The sequence below is a fragment of the Haplochromis burtoni genome, unplaced genomic scaffold, assembly GCF_018398535.1.
Source record: "Haplochromis burtoni strain Fernald_Lab_line unplaced genomic scaffold, NCSU_Asbu1 Contig_1809, whole genome shotgun sequence".
NCBI classification, from domain to species: Eukaryota; Metazoa; Chordata; class Actinopteri; order Cichliformes; family Cichlidae; genus Haplochromis; species Haplochromis burtoni.
Genome location: NW_024584170.1, coordinates 2,122 through 19,802, shown reverse-complemented (window position 1 = coordinate 19,802; position 17,681 = coordinate 2,122). Strand labels below are relative to the sequence as shown.

Here is a 17,681-nt window from a genome sequence, read left to right as displayed (position 1 = left end):
AAAAAAATATGAAGATTTATGAAACCATTAGGACTTTATTACTGCTTTATCTGAAAAGCTACTGGTAATATATAACCTAACTGGGATTTAAAGTGTAAAAAAGAGAATGTAGATAAAATTTTGGTTTTGATGAAAAGGACTGGTGCTAATTTAAAGCGTCAGTTTAAAGTCGGTAAAAGTAGATAAATGTTTTAATAAATATACATTTTACAGCATTTTGTGAACATACACAAAAGTGTTCATTTTTGGCAATGGACAAGCTGAGAGAGAGTTTTATATTTTTTGCTCTCCTTGAACAAACATAATAGTGCACAATAATCAATGTTGATGTTAATCAATTAGATGCCCCAGACTCTACTATTAATAATACAGCGGTCCCTCGTTTATCGCAGGAGTTACGTTCTAAAAATAACCCACGGTAGGTGAAATCTGCGAAGTAGCAAACTTTATTTTTTACAATTATTGTAGATGTTTTAAAACTGTAAAACTGCTCACTACATGCTTTATACCCGTTCTCACTCCCGACGCGTAAAATACTGACGATTTGTCATGTCCCTTAACTTCTCATGTTGACGCTAAAGGTACTCTTCCACGTTTTTATGTGACGCTGTGGGTTGTCAATTCATTCGAATATGAACCCGCTCGCGGCGATCAGAGACGCTTCGAGCAGAGGCTCCAGCCATCCATTTACTCCAATAATAACCCCGTCACGGCGAAACATGAAGCACAATCTAACTGGAGAACCGGGGACCCTCTCCCCCGACGTGTTTTTCTCCCTAATTCAAAGCTTTCTTTTAATGACATCGTTAACATTTCTCAACAAAAACACAAGAAAGTGTCACTGATAATTCAACAATAAAATCGCTTCATGTTGTGGCCATCACACAGTGTTTTCCAAATTGATTCACGATCTGAAAGTGCGCAGATTTAACGTACATAATCCTTGGTTGGGGTTATTATTTTATTTCAGACGTAAAACACATTTATAGTTTTATCCACCATTCCTGTTAGTTTTGGATGCGCTCGGCTCCAACCAATCAGACCAATTTACGCTAACGTCGCACTAATCCCATAACTGCATACCCATAATCCTCAACCGCCGTTGCTATGGAAATGAAGACAATTAGCACCTTGACGCTACCCGTTATTCCTGTATTTGTTCTAAAATAATAACCAGCAATAATTATCATCATAACATGAAAATAAACTGGCCCAGTGTTTAATGGTGTCACTACAAATTGGTCATTTTATTTTTTTATTATCTTTTTTACAAATTGCAATATTCATCTACAGCGCGCCTTTAGCGACACGTCAACAGATTTTAAGCAAGGCGATTGGATGGCTTTTACTGCAATGCATCTTGGGAGTCGTAGTAAATGTATGTTTGAACTCACGGTCCTGCTGCCAAGTGGTTTTTCGACACGAGGCATATCCTAGCTAAGTAAGTTGTGATAAACTGTTGGTAATTTGCAAGTTCACTGAAAATATTAATTTCAGTGATATTAAACTGATATTAAACTTGAAATGTTTTCACAGAGCAGTCTGTGTACCAAGAGAACTACTTCTGCAAAAGTTTATTTAATTTTTTTGTGATGTATTCTCATGTGTAAGACACTTGCTTGGCCACCCAGCTAATGTTAGTACTGCTCTATTTTAGCAATGTATCTTTTCTGTAATCAATTCAGGTTTTTTTTAACCCTATTCACGTAATTAACTCAATATTAACGACTTTAATCTCGTAATTGATTTTTTTTTCTAAATATGGTGTAATACTGCCTCGTAATATAAGTTATTTCTTTGGTCATAAATTATTTTTGTAATCGTTTCACCAAAACAGACCTGAAATAATCCCTACATGTTCCATTTTCATTTGCAGAAATGACAAAGCCAAAAACCAAACCATGCCCTTCCTGTCAGGCCCAAACACCTGCAACAGGAAGACATGCAGTGGATGCCTGGGCAGCCTGAACGTAAAGGAGGGATTGAAAAAAAACAAGAACAGTTTAAAAACAGTAACTGGGCTGCCTCTGTTAAAAACAACAGAAATGCGAGCAGGGTGGTTAATTCAGCCCAGTTGTCAGTAAGTTTAAAAGTTCTGATCTAATAAGTGGTTGGTCTGCTAGACAATTCTTTATTAATCACAGTTGTCAATGTTTTCTTGTATATCATGAAGTAAGAAACTAACAAGACATGTATATACACATAAAATATTAATTTATAAAAGAGCATAAATAAAAAAGTTATTCACATCAGAATAACATCATCACACTAAAGACATCCAACTAGAAAAAACTTGTTAAAAACTATTTTTATTTAAGCTACTTCTGATTTTTAATTTAATCGGCTATTAACTGAGAGACAAAACATTTCAAGATGGATTTTATCATACATTTACAGGTTTGGTCACCATAAATACTTTTTAACTATCGACAACAATAAAACAACAAAGATGTGAAACTTAAAGGTTTGTTATACATCAATTTGCTTACATGAAAGACTGGCTGCATGTTTTTCTTTGTTGTTCTTGCAGGTTTCAAAGCTACATGCCCTGGGCTACCAGCCAATTCTGTTTCTTGGACAGTTTGACCGTAAGGGCCGTATAGTAGGGGACGTGATCACTCAGATCGAACCAGCGGAAGGTGCTGCACGTGACATCCTCATGAAGATGAGGAAGCTTTATGAACACCTTCTGAGAAGTAAGATATGCTTTGTCCATTATCTGTAACCAGGTGTCCTTATCAGGTAGCCTATCCTAGCTGTCTTTGGGTGATACTCATGGTACACCCTAGATAAGAAGGCAGATCATCACGGGGTACATAGAGACAAACAAGATGGTGAGGATGAGGATAGTTAACAGTCACCAGCTATTCTATTCTACTCTACTCTATTCTGTTCTATTCTATTATTCAGCCAAGGTTCAGACCAGTAACCTTCTTGCTGTGAGGTGACAGCTGCCCTACATGTCCTGTTGCTAACATGAAAATAGTGTTATATCTGCCTTATTACCTCCCCATGTGTCGGTCACATCACCAAAGCTAGCCATACTGAACCTCTGGTGTTACCCACCTGAACAATTTTGTATTGTGTGTGTGTGTGTATATTATGGTCTTTCACACTCATGTTTATACAAATGTAATTGTACAAATCTTCACGAAAACCAGACCTGATAATTCTCTTCGAGACTTTCTAGTATAACAAATGTTATATAATGTTACCAATATGAACACCAAGATTCTTAAATAACTTATATACTTCTTAAGAGGTTACCTGATTACCTCCCTGAGGTCGTTAGCATCACCATTGTACAAAACTCCTAAGTCACAGTACTAGCTTGAAGTGTCAAATGTTATTCACTACAAAGTCAGGAAAGTAGTGTCATCAGAGGAAAAAGTCATTATCTATCTGGATTTATAGTCACACTCATTAATTTATTAATGTACAATGTAGAAAAGCACTACAGATGTCACACTACCCCCGAGGGCACTTGTACTGAATGATTTGGGTCAGTGAGTGTGTGAGATGACTTATTTGATGCCAATATTTACAAGTTGTAACTTTAGTAAAAACTTAACTGAAAACATGCAAATCACTACTTATTATGTGTACTGTACATTTTTTTCAACCCATTTTAATGAATGTTTAATATTTAAAATTTTTCAGCTTCACCTCCTGCTAAAAGTTCTACACTAGCAGCTGGACCATCCTCTGCTGACAGTGTCGATGCTGGACCAGTCCCAGACCCAGAGGCTCTAAACGAGGAATTTATTCTTCAGAAATCAGGCATCTGTAACCAGAACAGTTACAGATGCCTGTTGCCACCGAGGTGTTACTGCGCCAAGACCAAATCCTCCTCTACCCTGTTGGACGTGACCACATCACAGTGCCGAAGAGCGGATTTCGCCTGTAGCACAGATGTGGCTGCGGTCCACCTCCTCCCCGTTGCTAGGGTGGGAGCAGTGCCTCTCACTATGGGGTCCCGGGAGCCCGTGAGTGACATCTCAAGCCTTACTTTTGCACATTTAATCTCCTCAACCAGGCTAGGGATAGGCAATGACAGTATCCCGTCGCTGTAGAGTCCAACGCTGCTGAGGCATTTGGGAAGTCCGAGCCACTTCTTAATGTAGGAGCTCACTAGCCTCTCTAGTTGATTGGCATGATTGAGTGAGACCTCGTACATTGTCAGCGGCCACAGTAGTCTGGGTAATAACCCAAACTGGAAGCACCAGAGCTTCAGTTTCCCTGGGAGTGCAGTGTTGTTAATCTGCTTGAGGTCATCAGCCAAGATCTGCCTTAGTTGTTCTAGTTGCCACGTGTCATTGAGGTCTGCATTATACCACCATCCCAGGCTCTTTATGGGCTTCTCTAAGACTGCTGGAATTGGTTCTCCACTGATATAGAATTGCTAGGCTGTCAGTTTTCCTTTTATGATGGAGATACTGCAAGATTTACTTGGCTTAAACTCCATTTTTGCCCATTCTATGTTTTCCTGGAGCTTCTGTAGCAATCGCCTAGTACATGCTTTTGTTGTTGTAATGATGGTCATGTCATCCATGTAGGCCCTAATGGGTAGAAGACGAAGGCCACTCTTGAGTCTCTCACATCCCACTACCCACTGGGATACCTGCATAACCAACTCCATTGCCATGATAAATGCCAGAGGGGAAATTGTGCAGTCTGCCATAACTCCAATTTCCAGGTGCTGCCAAGGAAATTGGAGTTATTAGTTATTATTAGTTATTAGTGATGTGTGAATGATGAGCAATACCTTTGTAGAAAGGCAATTTATAAAGTTCGTCCATTTACTAGTATAAAGGGCAGATCTGCCAGATGCAATGTGGTACGTGCTGACCAACCCACTCAATATGCTGTCTACGTCTGAATATAGGTTTGAAACCTTATACCTTAAATTCCCCACCCCAAATAAAAAATAAAACTTAGTTTACGCCCATGGAGCTTAACCTAAACCTAAATCCTTGACTTTAATCCCACGATTTTTAACAGCTTCTGAGCTTTCTTAATATTATTATACGTTTTAGTGGGGAACGCTGCCTTGTTTATTGTTGTGTCATGAAGCCTTATGCAAACTGCAAGAAAACAGAGGCACCTGTTGCTACTTTTTTTTCCATCTTGTTCTGTGTGTGTAAGGTTCTTCAATGAAAATAGCTTCAGAGTAACTTGAAAGCTCTACTTTGGAGCTTGGAAGCCTGACACCGGACCAGCATGGAACAATGGAACTGTGAGAAGAGCTTGATGATTGGACTTTTCAACAACCCCAATCATGGTGCAAAGAAAGAACACAGATGTCATGAACAGCATGGAGTAGAGTGAGTGTTTAAAAAAACAAACACAAAAACAACACAAAAACAAAACAGGTGATCACCTTTGGTAAGCCTGCTTAAATTCTCATATTCATGGGATGCAACAGTGTTATAAGAGTTTCTGAAATCAAGATTTCCATATCCTTTGGCCATGGTACTCAGAAGTAGGGATGGGTATCGTTTAGGTTTTATCCGATACCGGTGCCAAATCGGTACTTTTGAAACGGTGCCGGTGCTCAAACGGTGCTCAAACCGGTGCTTAAAGAATGGAGAACACAAAATTGGTCCAAAAACCTCTCATGTTCAGCTGTTTTTTGTAAAAAGATAACAATGTTAGCCTTTTCTGCAGCTATGGGGCATATATGGTATCACTCTTGGCTGGAAGCAGTGCTTAAACAATGGAAAAAACACAAACTTTGTCCAAAAACCTCTCATGTTTAACTGTTTTCCACTTTTTCTTTGGTCATTTTAGCCTTTTTGGCCAGGGTGAAGGGAGTATCTGCCATCAAACAAGAAGGACAGCCGCATGTAGCTATGATGATGTTTGCTAGTTCACCTTACATGCATTAATGTAATAACGTGGTTAGCCTACTCAACGTAAATTAGCTACTCACGCAGAGAAGAACGGCTGCTGCCACCATCATCCGTCATCATTTCTGCTACACTGGCAGGGCTAGGGGCCAGGACTCTCCTCTTCGTGTTTTCGTGGGCACCGGACACCGGTACCCATCCCTACTCAGAAGTTTACATTAGTTTGGACAATCTAGGACTGGAAAAATGAGTAAGACAAACACCTAGACCAGTAGTTTTCCCTGTCCTTCTCCACAGAATTTGTATATCTAATCCTAACCTGGAGATTCTACTGACTAAACCAAATCCCAGCGTTATTCCACTTTTGACAACTAGGGTATTCAAAGCACAGGAAATAAATCAGGATTGGACCCTAAATTTAGCTGATTTTAATGAATGTAAATTAAAATGTAGTGCTTGTGTTGCCATCTTAGGTTATCCTGGTGACTGTGCAGTTAGCTATATGGGAGTAGGGAGCAGACATGATTAATGGGGAGTCACGGATTACACTACACTTGTGGTTGGCTTTCTATTTGATTTATTCAAAGCAGTTAAGACAATATAAAGTCAAACTATAAAATCATTTACAATCACATGGCAAGGCAAGGCAAGACAAATTTATTTGTATAGCACAATTCAACAACAAGGTGATTCAAAGTGCTTTACAGAGACATTAGAAACAAAAACAAATAAAAAGCATGATTTAAAATTGATTAAAACAAGCAAACAAACAAACTAACTAAACACACACATTTCACACCAAACAAAGTTCCAGGATTCAGTGCCATATGATATATTTTTTTCCTCCACATACACTGTATATAAAAAGATGGAGATGGAGGCAACCACCAAGACATTAAGTATTATTTCCGAGAAGCGTGGTGTGTTGAAACTTAGCTGTTTTGAAAACAGATGCAACAAATGAGGGGTGGAGCCCATTGAGGGAACTGAGGGATGCTCCTATGGTAGTGACAAGCCAACTACACGGCTAACACCAAATACTAATATGGTCATTTGATTCTAACACCAGGCTATAAGGCACATCCTGTACAAGTGTGATGGATTCTGATGTGCTACAAACACACGATTCACTACAAGTTATGCCCCAAAACAATTCCAGCCTTATCTTGAAGTCTTGGCATCTCTTCAAAGAAAGGTCTTAAACCAGTGTTTTGTTGGCTGTGAGCTGTAGAAAGACATTAATTTCTGTTCAGGACTGAGGTTTGATATGACAGGATCATTCCAACAAAAAACACAGTGATTCATAATTACATGGTAATTAAATACTATAACCCATTTCTGTTAATACATCGCCCAAAATTTTACACACAACATCATTATTATGCTTGAAGCTATCGGCTGTAAAGTACTAATCAAGTCCATAAATGAATCAGGACATTCAGCATAGTGTAAATCATGATTTAAAGTTAATTCATCACTCAGCCACCAAAGCAAAGTTATCAAACTGGGCCAGTTCAAATGAGCGTGTTCCTATGGCAGCCCAGCCAGCCTTTGGGGTCAGTATCACAGCATTCTTCCACAGAGGGTATCCATTCAGTGACCCTGATGCATACTGTCCCTACAGTAAAGAGAAAAACATCTTTACATTTTCAAATCCGTGCAAAAAGACAGATAGGTTAATTCGTAAATTAATGTGGCTGTGATAAGACAGGCATATTGCTGAAATGTTCAGTTACAGTGTGTCAACACAATAACCTACACCAGAAAGGACTGTTCCTGCACAGCTACCAGAAAGCAGGACTGATTACTGCCCCAGTTAACTGTGTCGTCAAGGTTATAATCCTTCACTTTTATTTTGTCTTCATATATGATCACAAACTGTTTACCTTGCCTTTTTTCAGTACAACCTCAAGTGTGACGTCTGTTATTTCTTGATTTTTACGTACTGTATTAACACACCTACAGATCTACAAATCACCTAAAAAAAAAACCTCCACATAAAATCCAAGTAGGAAAAGGGCAGATTTTTTGCTCTGACTTGCTAATACATCATCTTAAATCTCTCATGTGATTTAGATGCTGACTCAAAATACTATTGATAATGACAGTAGCTAATCTGAGTTGATCTAATCTCCAAGTCCTAACATGGTTTATTGGATTACAAACTCCTTTAATCATCATAACAGTGGAAGAAGTGAGAGTATAAAGAAACATTAGAAATAGTAAAAAGTGTCTACTTACTTTTACAGTGAGTGACAAGGTGTACCAGCTATGTACCTCAGTACCAGACTGTCCCTCTGCAAGTACAGTCTCGCCAACTGTTGACAAAAGAACAGTGATGAGAGGCACAGAAACAACAAACTGTCCAACTATGGAAATTATGGAGAAACTGTCTACGAAATAAAAGACTATAAGTGATGATTTTGGTTTTCAGTTTGGAGTTAAGTGTGATGAACCAATTCAATTCTATTTTATTTATACAGTGCCAAATCTTAACAGCAGTGGTTATCTTGGTTATCGGGCAAGACCCTCCTAATTCTCGTCCCTCTCCTTTTTTAGATCGAGTGCACTACCTGTGTGTGTTTTCGTCACCTGCACGTCCTGGCTCCGCGTCCCCATTCATACACTGTTGTATATATTTTGTCCTTGTAAATACCTCCCCCTCACTGTAAATAAACTGTCTTCACCGCAACTCTGCCTCCGTGCGTTCTGCTTCCTGGGTCCATCTGCCATAACAAAACATCAATAACGGGAACCTTATACAGCGCTTCCCTATACCCGTCGAACTCCCGCAGGCACAAAGAAATTACGGAGGCTATCACTTATCACCTGACCAAAGATATGGCTCCCATCAACACTGTGCAAAACGAGGGATTTAGGAAAATGATCAACACCCTAGACAAACGCTACACAGTGCCGTCCCGCAACTATTTTTCTATTGTTGCACTACCTGCTCTATACACGCAGTGTCGAGCAACGGTGGAGACGGAATTTCAAGCAGTACAACATTTTGCGGCAACGACAAAATGTGAGACATTTGTTGTTTTTATGTTTATTTATTGTTTTTATGTTCAGTCTCAACTGTTACGAAGTTGATGTGCAGTTAATAAGTGCAATAAATATTTATACTGGAAAAGAAAATCGTGAGAGAATCGTGATCTCAATTCTAAGCCAAAAAATCGTGATTCTCATTTTATGCAAAATCGTGCAGCCCTACTCTACAGTACTGAAAATGTGTGATATGCCTTCTAATGACACTTCCTAAAGAAAGCAAGCATAATGTACATACAATTAGCCTAGGCATAGAGCCCTGTGGAACTCCATAATTAATCTTACTGTATGAAGAAGACGACTCCTTAACAAGAAAAATTGGAGTCTACAGGGAGTGCAGAATTATTAGGCAAATGAGTATTTTGTCCACATCATCCTCTTCATGCATGTTGTCTTACTCCAAGCTGTATAGGCTCGAAAGCCTACTACCAATTAAGCATATTAGGTGATGTGCATCTCTGTAATGAGAAGGGGTGTGGTCTAATGACATCAACACCCTATATCAGGTGTGCATAATTATTAGGCAACGTCCTTTCCTTTGGCAAAATGGGTCAAAAGAAGGACTTGACAGGCTCAGAAAAGTCAAAAATAGTGAGATATCTTGCAGAGGGATGCAGCAGTCTCAAAATTGCAAAGCTTCTGAAGCGTGATCATCGAACAATCAAGCGTTTCATTCAAAATAGTCAACAGGGTCGCAAGAAGCGTGTGGAAAAACCAAGGCGCAAAATAACTGCCCATGAACTGAGAAAAGTCAAGCGTGCAGCTGCCAAGATGCCACTTGCCACCAGTTTGGCCATATTTCAGAGCTGCAACATCACTGGAGTGCCCAAAAGCACAAGGTGTGCAATACTCAGAGACATGGCCAAGGTAAGAAAGGCTGAAAGACGACCACCACTGAACAAGACACACAAGCTGAAACGTCAAGACTGGGCCAAGAAATATCTCAAGACTGGATTTTTCTAAGGTTTTATGGACTGATGAAATGAGAGTGAGTCTTGATGGGCCAGATGGATGGGCCCGTGGCTGGATTGGTAAAGGGCAGAGAGCTCCAGTCCGACTCAGACGCCAGCAAGGTGGAGGTGGAGTACTGGTTTGGGCTGGTATCATCAAAGATGAGCTTGTGGGGCCTTTTCGGGTTGAGGATGGAGTCAAGCTCAACTCCCAGTCCTACTGCCAGTTTCTGGAAGACACCTTCTTCAAGCAGTGGTACAGGAAGAAGTCTGCATCCTTCAAGAAAAACATGATTTTCATGCAGGACAATGCTCCATCACACGCGTCCAAGTACTCCACAGCGTGGCTGGCAAGAAAGGGTATAAAAGAAGAAAAACTAATGACATGGCCTCCTTGTTCACCTGATCTGAACCCCATTGAGAACCTGTGGTCCATCATCAAATGTGAGATTTACAAGGAGGGAAAACAGTACACCTCTCTGAACAGTGTCTGGGAGGCTGTGGTTGCTGCTGCACGCAATGTTGATGGTGAACAGATCAAAACACTGACAGAATCCATGGATGGCAGGCTTTTGAGTGTCCTTGCAAAGAAAGGTGGCTATATTGGTCGCTGATTTGTTTTTGTTTTGTTTTTGAATGTCAGAAATGTATATTTGTGAATGTGGAGATGTTATATTGGTTTCACTGGTAAAAATAAATAATTGAAATGGGTATATATTTGTTTTTTGTTAAGTTGCCTAATAATTATGCACAGTAATAGTCACCTGCACACACAGATATCCCCCTAAAATAGCTAAAACTAAAAACAAACTAAAAACTACTTCCAAAAACATTCAGCTTTGATATTAATGAGTTTTTTGGGTTCATTGAGAACATGGTTGTTGTTCAATAATAAAATTATTCCTCAAAATACAACTTGCGCAATAATTCTGCACTCCCTGTATTAGATGAATGTAATTCAAACCACTGCAGTGCAGTCAGCCATGGAGCTACTCCAGCGCTCCATTAATAAACAGCTAACAACGCACCCGGACTGCGCTGTGACCATGGCAGGAGATTTTAACCATGCAAACCTGAAATCTGTCCTGTCTGGATTCTTTAAAAACTTGAGCTTCCCAACAAGCGAAAACAACACACTTGACCAGGTCTACACCAACATCCCAGATGCTTACAAAGCCACCCCACTGCCTCCTCTTGGACTCTCAGACCATCTCTCTCTGTCCCTGATCCCTCCCTTTAAACCTCTAACTCAAAGACAAAAACCATCTGTAAAAACAGTACGAGAGTAGACCATGGAAGCCACCACGGCCCTACAAAACTGTTTTGATAATATGAATTGGAGTGCATTTGCAGAAGGATCAGACTTGGGGGGCCACACATCTGCTGTACTCTCATTCATCAACTTCTGTAGCGAGAGTGTAACAACAACAAAGACTGTTAAAGTGTTCCCGAACCAGAAGCCATGGCTCAACAGTGAGGTGCGAGCCCTACTAAGAGCATGGGACAGTGCCTTCAGATCAGGAGACCAACAAAGAGGCACGCCAATCTCTGCTTAAACGCATAAAAGAAGCCAAGCGGAAATACAAACAGTGCATCAAGGAACACTTTAACACAAACAATTCCAGAAACATGTGGCAGGGGATCAAGACACTCACTGGCTACAAGGACAGTCGCACACAAACAAACTCCCCGGACATCACCTTACCTGACACCCTAAACCAGTTTTTTGCCCGCTTTGACCAACAAAACAGGGACACCAACACCCATCCTGCTGTTTTAGAGAGGGACGACATGCTTTAACTGCTCTAATAGTATATTATGGGCAATAGTGATGTGTCGTTTGCGAACGAAATGGCTCTTAGAGTAGACTCTTTGAAGTGAACGACGCGAGCCGGCTCCTTATCGCGAGCCGTGGGGTTGTTTTTCTTTCTCTCACCCTCTCTCTCTCTCTCGCACCTTTTTTCCGCTTCACTCCGCATGCGAGGCTTGTACTTTGCGCTGGGAAGAGGGGGGAGGGGCGGTAGTTACACTTGCAATAGCACAGGAACAGAGCGGGAGAGAAAGAGAGCCAGGGACAATAACGTCACATTAGAAAGGTATAGTAATCATCCACAACTATTTTCAGTTGCGGATGATAACGGATTCAGAAAGCTTATTCATGCAGGCCCATATGACAGAATATGCAAGCTCTTTTTGTTTTTATATTTTAATTTATATTTAATTGTGTTGTGGTTTGCAGTGTTTTGTGTTGTTTCACTTTAAAATTGTTTAAAAGGAAAAAGCTGAAAATTTAAATTGTTAAAAGTTTAAAATGTAAATAGTTGGTTTTTGTATTATATGATTTATTTATTACATTTTATGTGGAGTGAATAAATAAAGTATATTTATGGTGGCCCTTAGAGACAAAGCACGTACAAACTCCAAAATATGTAAAAATTCCAAAACACATAAAAACCCAGAAGCATGTACAAACTCAGAATCATGTACAAACTCCAAAACACGTAAAAACCCAGAAGCATGTACAAACTCTGAAGCACATACAAAAGACAACAGAAGTGCTCCAGGATGCTAGGGCGCAGTGTTGAGCTTTTGTTACCTAGTGGCTACACAAGCCAGGAATTATCAACAATCCGATTTGGTGTGTGGTAGTAAGTCAAGTCAAGTCAAGTTGGCTTTATTGTCACTTCAACCATATACAGTTAGTACACAGTGAAGCGAAACAACGTTCCTCCAGGACCAAGGTGCTACATGCAACATAAATTAACAACATAAATTAACAGAAAACACTAAACTAGCTAACTAAGAGGCCTAGTTAGCTGGCTAGCAGAGACAAGACAGACTGACCTAACATAAATTACAACATAAATTAACAAAAACTAACTAACTATCTAAGGAAGACTTTTTTTTTCTTGTTAACAGACAGCAGACAAGAAAGTGCACGTGTAAATGTGCAAACAAGAGCAGCAAAGTGACAGTGTGACAAAAAAACACAACGTAACATAATAATAAGGTTTTGTGATGATGAGTTGAGGTAGTGGAGGAACAGTAAACATTCCTTAGTGTAGCAGCAAAAATTAGGAAGTGCAGAAGTTAGTGCAAAAAGTCCAGTAATAATATTGTGCAAAAGAGCATTTACAGGTTGGTGTGTACGATGGTTTGGTGGTGTAGGTCAGTGTGTTTGCGCTTGTGTTGATTAGTCAGTCCAGTCTCAATGTTTTGAGGTAGTTGAGTTAAGCTGAGTGATAATGTTTGTGTGTGTGTGTGTGTGTGTGTGTGTGTGTGTGTGTGTGTGTGTGTGTGTGTGTGTGTGTGCTGGTGGTGTTTATCAGTCAGTCCCTTTTTGCTGAGGAGACGGATGGCTTGTGGAAAAAAGCTGTTGCACAGTCTGGATGTGTGTGCCCGAATGCTTCGGTACCTTTTTCCAGATGGCAGGAGTGTGAAGAGTGTGTGAGAGGGGTGTGTCCGATCAGCCATAATGCTGGTGGCTTTGCGAATGCATCGTGTGGTGTAGATGTCCTCAATAGAGGGGAGAGAGACCCCGATGATCTTCTCTGCTGTTCCCACTATCCGCTGTAGGGTCTTGCGGTCCGATATGGCACAGTTCCCAAACCAGACAGTGATGCAGCCGCTCAGGATGCTCTCGATAGTTCCTCTATAGAAGGTGGTCAGGATCGGTGGTGGAAGCTGGGCCTTTCTCAGTCTTCTCAGAAAGAAGAGACGCTGTTGGGCTTTCTTGTGCAGGGAGCTGGTGTTGAGGGACCAGCCGAGGTCCTTGTCCAGGTGGACGCCCAGGAATTTGGTGCTGTCGACGATCTCCACAAAGGAGCCATTGATGCTCAGCAGCGCCGTGTGTCGCCACTGTCCTTGAAGTGGTTGTGGATTCTCTGGGCGTGTGCGCGCTTCGCCTCTCTGATGGCCCGAGAAAGTTCGGCGCCACTCCAATAATGAAAACAGTGGTGAATTCCCGTGGTAAATAAAAAGGTCTGCATCTAACAGTCACAAACTCCACCAGCGATGAGCAATAACTAGAAACTAGCACAGAGTTCTTGCACTATTTCGCGTTGATGTAAACACACAAGCCGCCACCGCGAGTCTTACCGCACAGAGCTGCATTTCTGTCGGCGCGAAACGAGGCCAGCCCGTTTAGCTGAAACAGGTAAATGAACTTTTTTTAAAAAAAATATTTGAATATATGTGAGTGCTTGTCTATAAATACACAAACAATACACATATGCTTTCAATTGTGTAATTTAAGTGATCTAGGTAGCTCTGTTTTGGAAGTTCAGTTAACGCTAGAAATGTGTTTTGGAGTTTGTATATGCTTTAGAGTTTGTACGTGCTTTGTCTCTAGGGGCCACCGCATATATTTATATATAAACATATATAAATAAAACCACTTTTTTACATTAGTAATTCCTTTTGTGCATAATTTTATATTATTGTTGATAATAAATTAATTAAAGCAACAAAACAACCTGAAGAGCCGGTTCTTTTTAGTGAGCCGAGCCGAAAGAGCCGGATCTCTAAAAAGAGCCGGAAATCCCATCACTAATGGGCAACAGTATGGAACGCTGTACTGAGATGATGTGCAACCTTAACTAATGCTGTTTCAGTACTTTGATAAGTTGTGAAACTTGACTGAAACTATTCTAATTTTATATTTGTTTTATGTCTTATGTTTTTATGATTATGTAAACTGCATGCTTTTATGTTACTTTTATTATTCTGCTGTGTACAGTGTCCTTGAGTGTTCTGAAAGGCGCCTTTTAAATAAAATGTATTATTATCATTTTTAATAAAATCAATCCTCAAAAATTTGAGAAAGAGTTGACAAATCTAATATTAATGTTAGGCCAATTTTCAAAAGGTTGAAGACTGGCCTAGAACTAGCTAAGACAGCGGGATCAAGTGATAGCTTTGTAAGTAATGGTTTAACTAGTGGAACATCAAAACCCTGTGGTACACAGCCCATTAATAAAGACAGATTGATCATTTTTTAAGACTCAATCATTAACTAATGGTAGGACATCTTTGATCACTCTTATATAAGGTTGGAGCAGAGACAGATTGTACTGACCAAGATCATTGGTAACTTTGTAGGTGCCATCAGCAAACACCCAGAAGAAGACTCCTTTAGCACTGCGGATTGACTGTCCCCCTTTATCCACTCTGGCTGCTATGAACACACCACCAGCATTCATCTTCTCCATGAAGACGTCACATGTCACTGTCAGGCTCTGCCTGTATAAAATAACAATGTAACAGGGTGGAGAAAAAAAAAAAAATTTTTGTGTGTCTGTGTGTGTCTGCCTACCTCCTGAGCCACAGACACCCCATGAATTACTTTAGTTGGGTTAGTGATAGTAGTGACTAACCCAACTAAGGTAATCATAGTAGTCACAGGACTACTCACCAGTAATAGTCTCCGATGACACTAATGGTCTGATCAGCATCCGTTGCCCATGTGATGGGCCTTTCTGTTAGAACCTGTCTTAAGGTGAAAACGTGAGGTCCAGGATCAGTCAGGTTAATGTAGTACTCAAACACTCCTGTCTGATCAGCAAAGTATGGAGCTTCTGAAAAAGGTGGGCTTCCTATAAATACACAGAAGCAGTTTTAAAATAAAGGTCACATTTTATGTCATTTTAATGGACGTAAAAAATTCGGTGAGTTTTGGGTTCATGCACATGGTTAACTTACGAACATCAAAGTCATCCTTGTACACTTTAGGAAAGCGAGCTGAGGGAGGTGGGTCGGGATAGCTGCCTTTGCTTCCTGTGCTAACAGTGGTCAGTGTGTAAACCTCGTCTTCAGCCAGATTCAGGGTAAACGAGCCATCTACAAGCTAATGTCATATAAAGACAGTGTTACAGTTGACAAACTGGTGCCCACATATCACTGAGGTGCATCTTTCTTCAGAGTGTAAACAGCACCTTCAGGGGTTTTAGTTTCTCAAAAAAGGAGGGCTTGTTCGTCTTAAAGTCAAACTGTGACCGCCACACTTGGAGCTCTTTAATGGATGCCTAAGAAGAAATAAATAATCTTGAACATGAGAGATGTACAAGTCAGAAACTCTAAGCAAGATTCAAGAAGATAACATGAACTTACAATAGACCCCTTTAGCCAGAAAGTTGCATTTTGGGATGTTACATTAAAGGGAGGTAGTGGAGGTCTTATGCACACTGAATGATTGTGAGTCTATAAAGGAAACAAAAAGCTTTGTTAAAAGGAGCATTCATGTGTGTGTGTGTGTGTGTGTGTGTGTGTGTGTGTGTGTGTGTGTGTGTGTGTGTGTGTGTGTGTGTGTGTGTGTGTGTGTTTCTATTGTTTACCATTGTTTCTATGACAACAGTGAGATTTCCCTTCCCATCAGTCAAGGCAATATAGCTTCCACCTTGTGCCAGATGTCCAACAGTCTGCAGGTAGGTCCATCCTGGCTGGGTGAACTGTGTGGTGTGGGCTGCAAGGAAAACATTTGAAAACAAAGGGTTACAAAACAATCACTCAGCCAGACCTAACAACTACCAAACTAATTCACTTCTAAAAAAAAAAAATCAGATTGCTTTCATGCCAAAACTTTCGCCAACCCATCAAATCTGTCTCACAAGTGAGATGTCTTCTAATTACATGCAGTCTACCCATCAGTATGCAACATACAGTCAACACTAAAAATGCAGTGACATAATGAATTATATTTACTCAGAACCTTAAGGGTTAGTGTCATGATTTCTGGATTTTAAAGTACACTGCTGACCTTTATGACCACTGACCACTCTCTAATAACTTTGCTATTATGAGAAATGTTATGTTGATCTGAAACACATTTTCAAACTATCTGTCTCTGTATGCAGACCCGTGATCCAAATTGGAGACTCGACCACATAGTTGCCACTCCAGGGCTCCTCAGCTGTCATGAGCCCGTCCCTGCCGAATGGGAGATCCTCATAATAACTGGCCACCAGATTCCAGGAGATGGTGCTGGAGGAAGGATCACAGTCATATTAACCACATTGTTCAACATTAAGGCTTAACAGTCTGTCCAAAGCATGTATTCACCAAGTTTACACTTTATTCTAACTAAAAATAAACTTACCATCAAACTGATTAAAATTCAATAAATTTAAAAACATTCTGTGTAATGCTTAATATTTTTGCTGGCATGTACTGCTTGTTTTTTAACTTACGCAGTCATTTGTCCATTGACATAGTTCTGGTTGAGGATACGAGCCCAACAACCTCCTCCCACCTCATTGTTAAAGGTGCTGTAGTCCTCTGACGACCACAGCTTCTTCTGTGTCTTCAGGGCCTCTGTTATTGTGGTGGTACCCGGGTAGTGAGCCCTGATCACCACATACAAAAGTCAAGTCAAGTCAAAATTAATTTCTATAGCACATTTGAAAGACTAGTGTACCGCAATGCGGGCACAACAAGGAACAAGTAGTACAGTTACAATTAAAATTACATTGCATGGTGTAGTGCAGGACACTTGCCATCCCCAAGTTGAATAGGTGTGTTTTAAGCATGATTTGAACGACTGAGTTGATTCCAATTTACGGATATCAACTGGGAGATTATTCCAGAGTCTAGGGGCGGTAATGTCAAAGGCATGGTCAGCTCTGGTTTTTGTTTTTTCCCTTTCTTTATTCAAATCAGGCAACAAAGTATATATCTCATTTACATTGACATAGTTTTTTTTTTTCCCTTTTCCCTTCCCCTCCCCTCTTTTTTCCCCTTCCCTTCCTTCCTCTCCCCATCCTTTTTACATAAAATATAATTACCATTATATAAACAATCATATCTATGTCTATACATACACATTTATTATCCTAAA

The 17,681-nt window shown here is 40.2% G+C and overlaps 1 protein-coding gene across 1 annotated transcript; it reads right to left on the bottom strand.

The window, feature by feature from the left end:
* Positions 1 to 6,409: 6,409 nt before the first annotated feature.
* Positions 6,410 to 17,190, bottom strand: LOC102314587 (galactocerebrosidase; the record flags this gene model as incomplete). The annotated part of the gene is given in 10 exon segments (XM_005952740.3): positions 6,410 to 7,467; positions 8,091 to 8,167; positions 14,928 to 15,091; positions 15,264 to 15,444; positions 15,551 to 15,695; positions 15,784 to 15,873; positions 15,959 to 16,048; positions 16,183 to 16,310; positions 16,704 to 16,828; positions 17,035 to 17,190. Coding segments are annotated over 10 exon segments (1,300 nt in total), but the record flags the coding sequence as incomplete, so codon positions are not given.
* Positions 17,191 to 17,681: the final 491 nt, after the last annotated feature.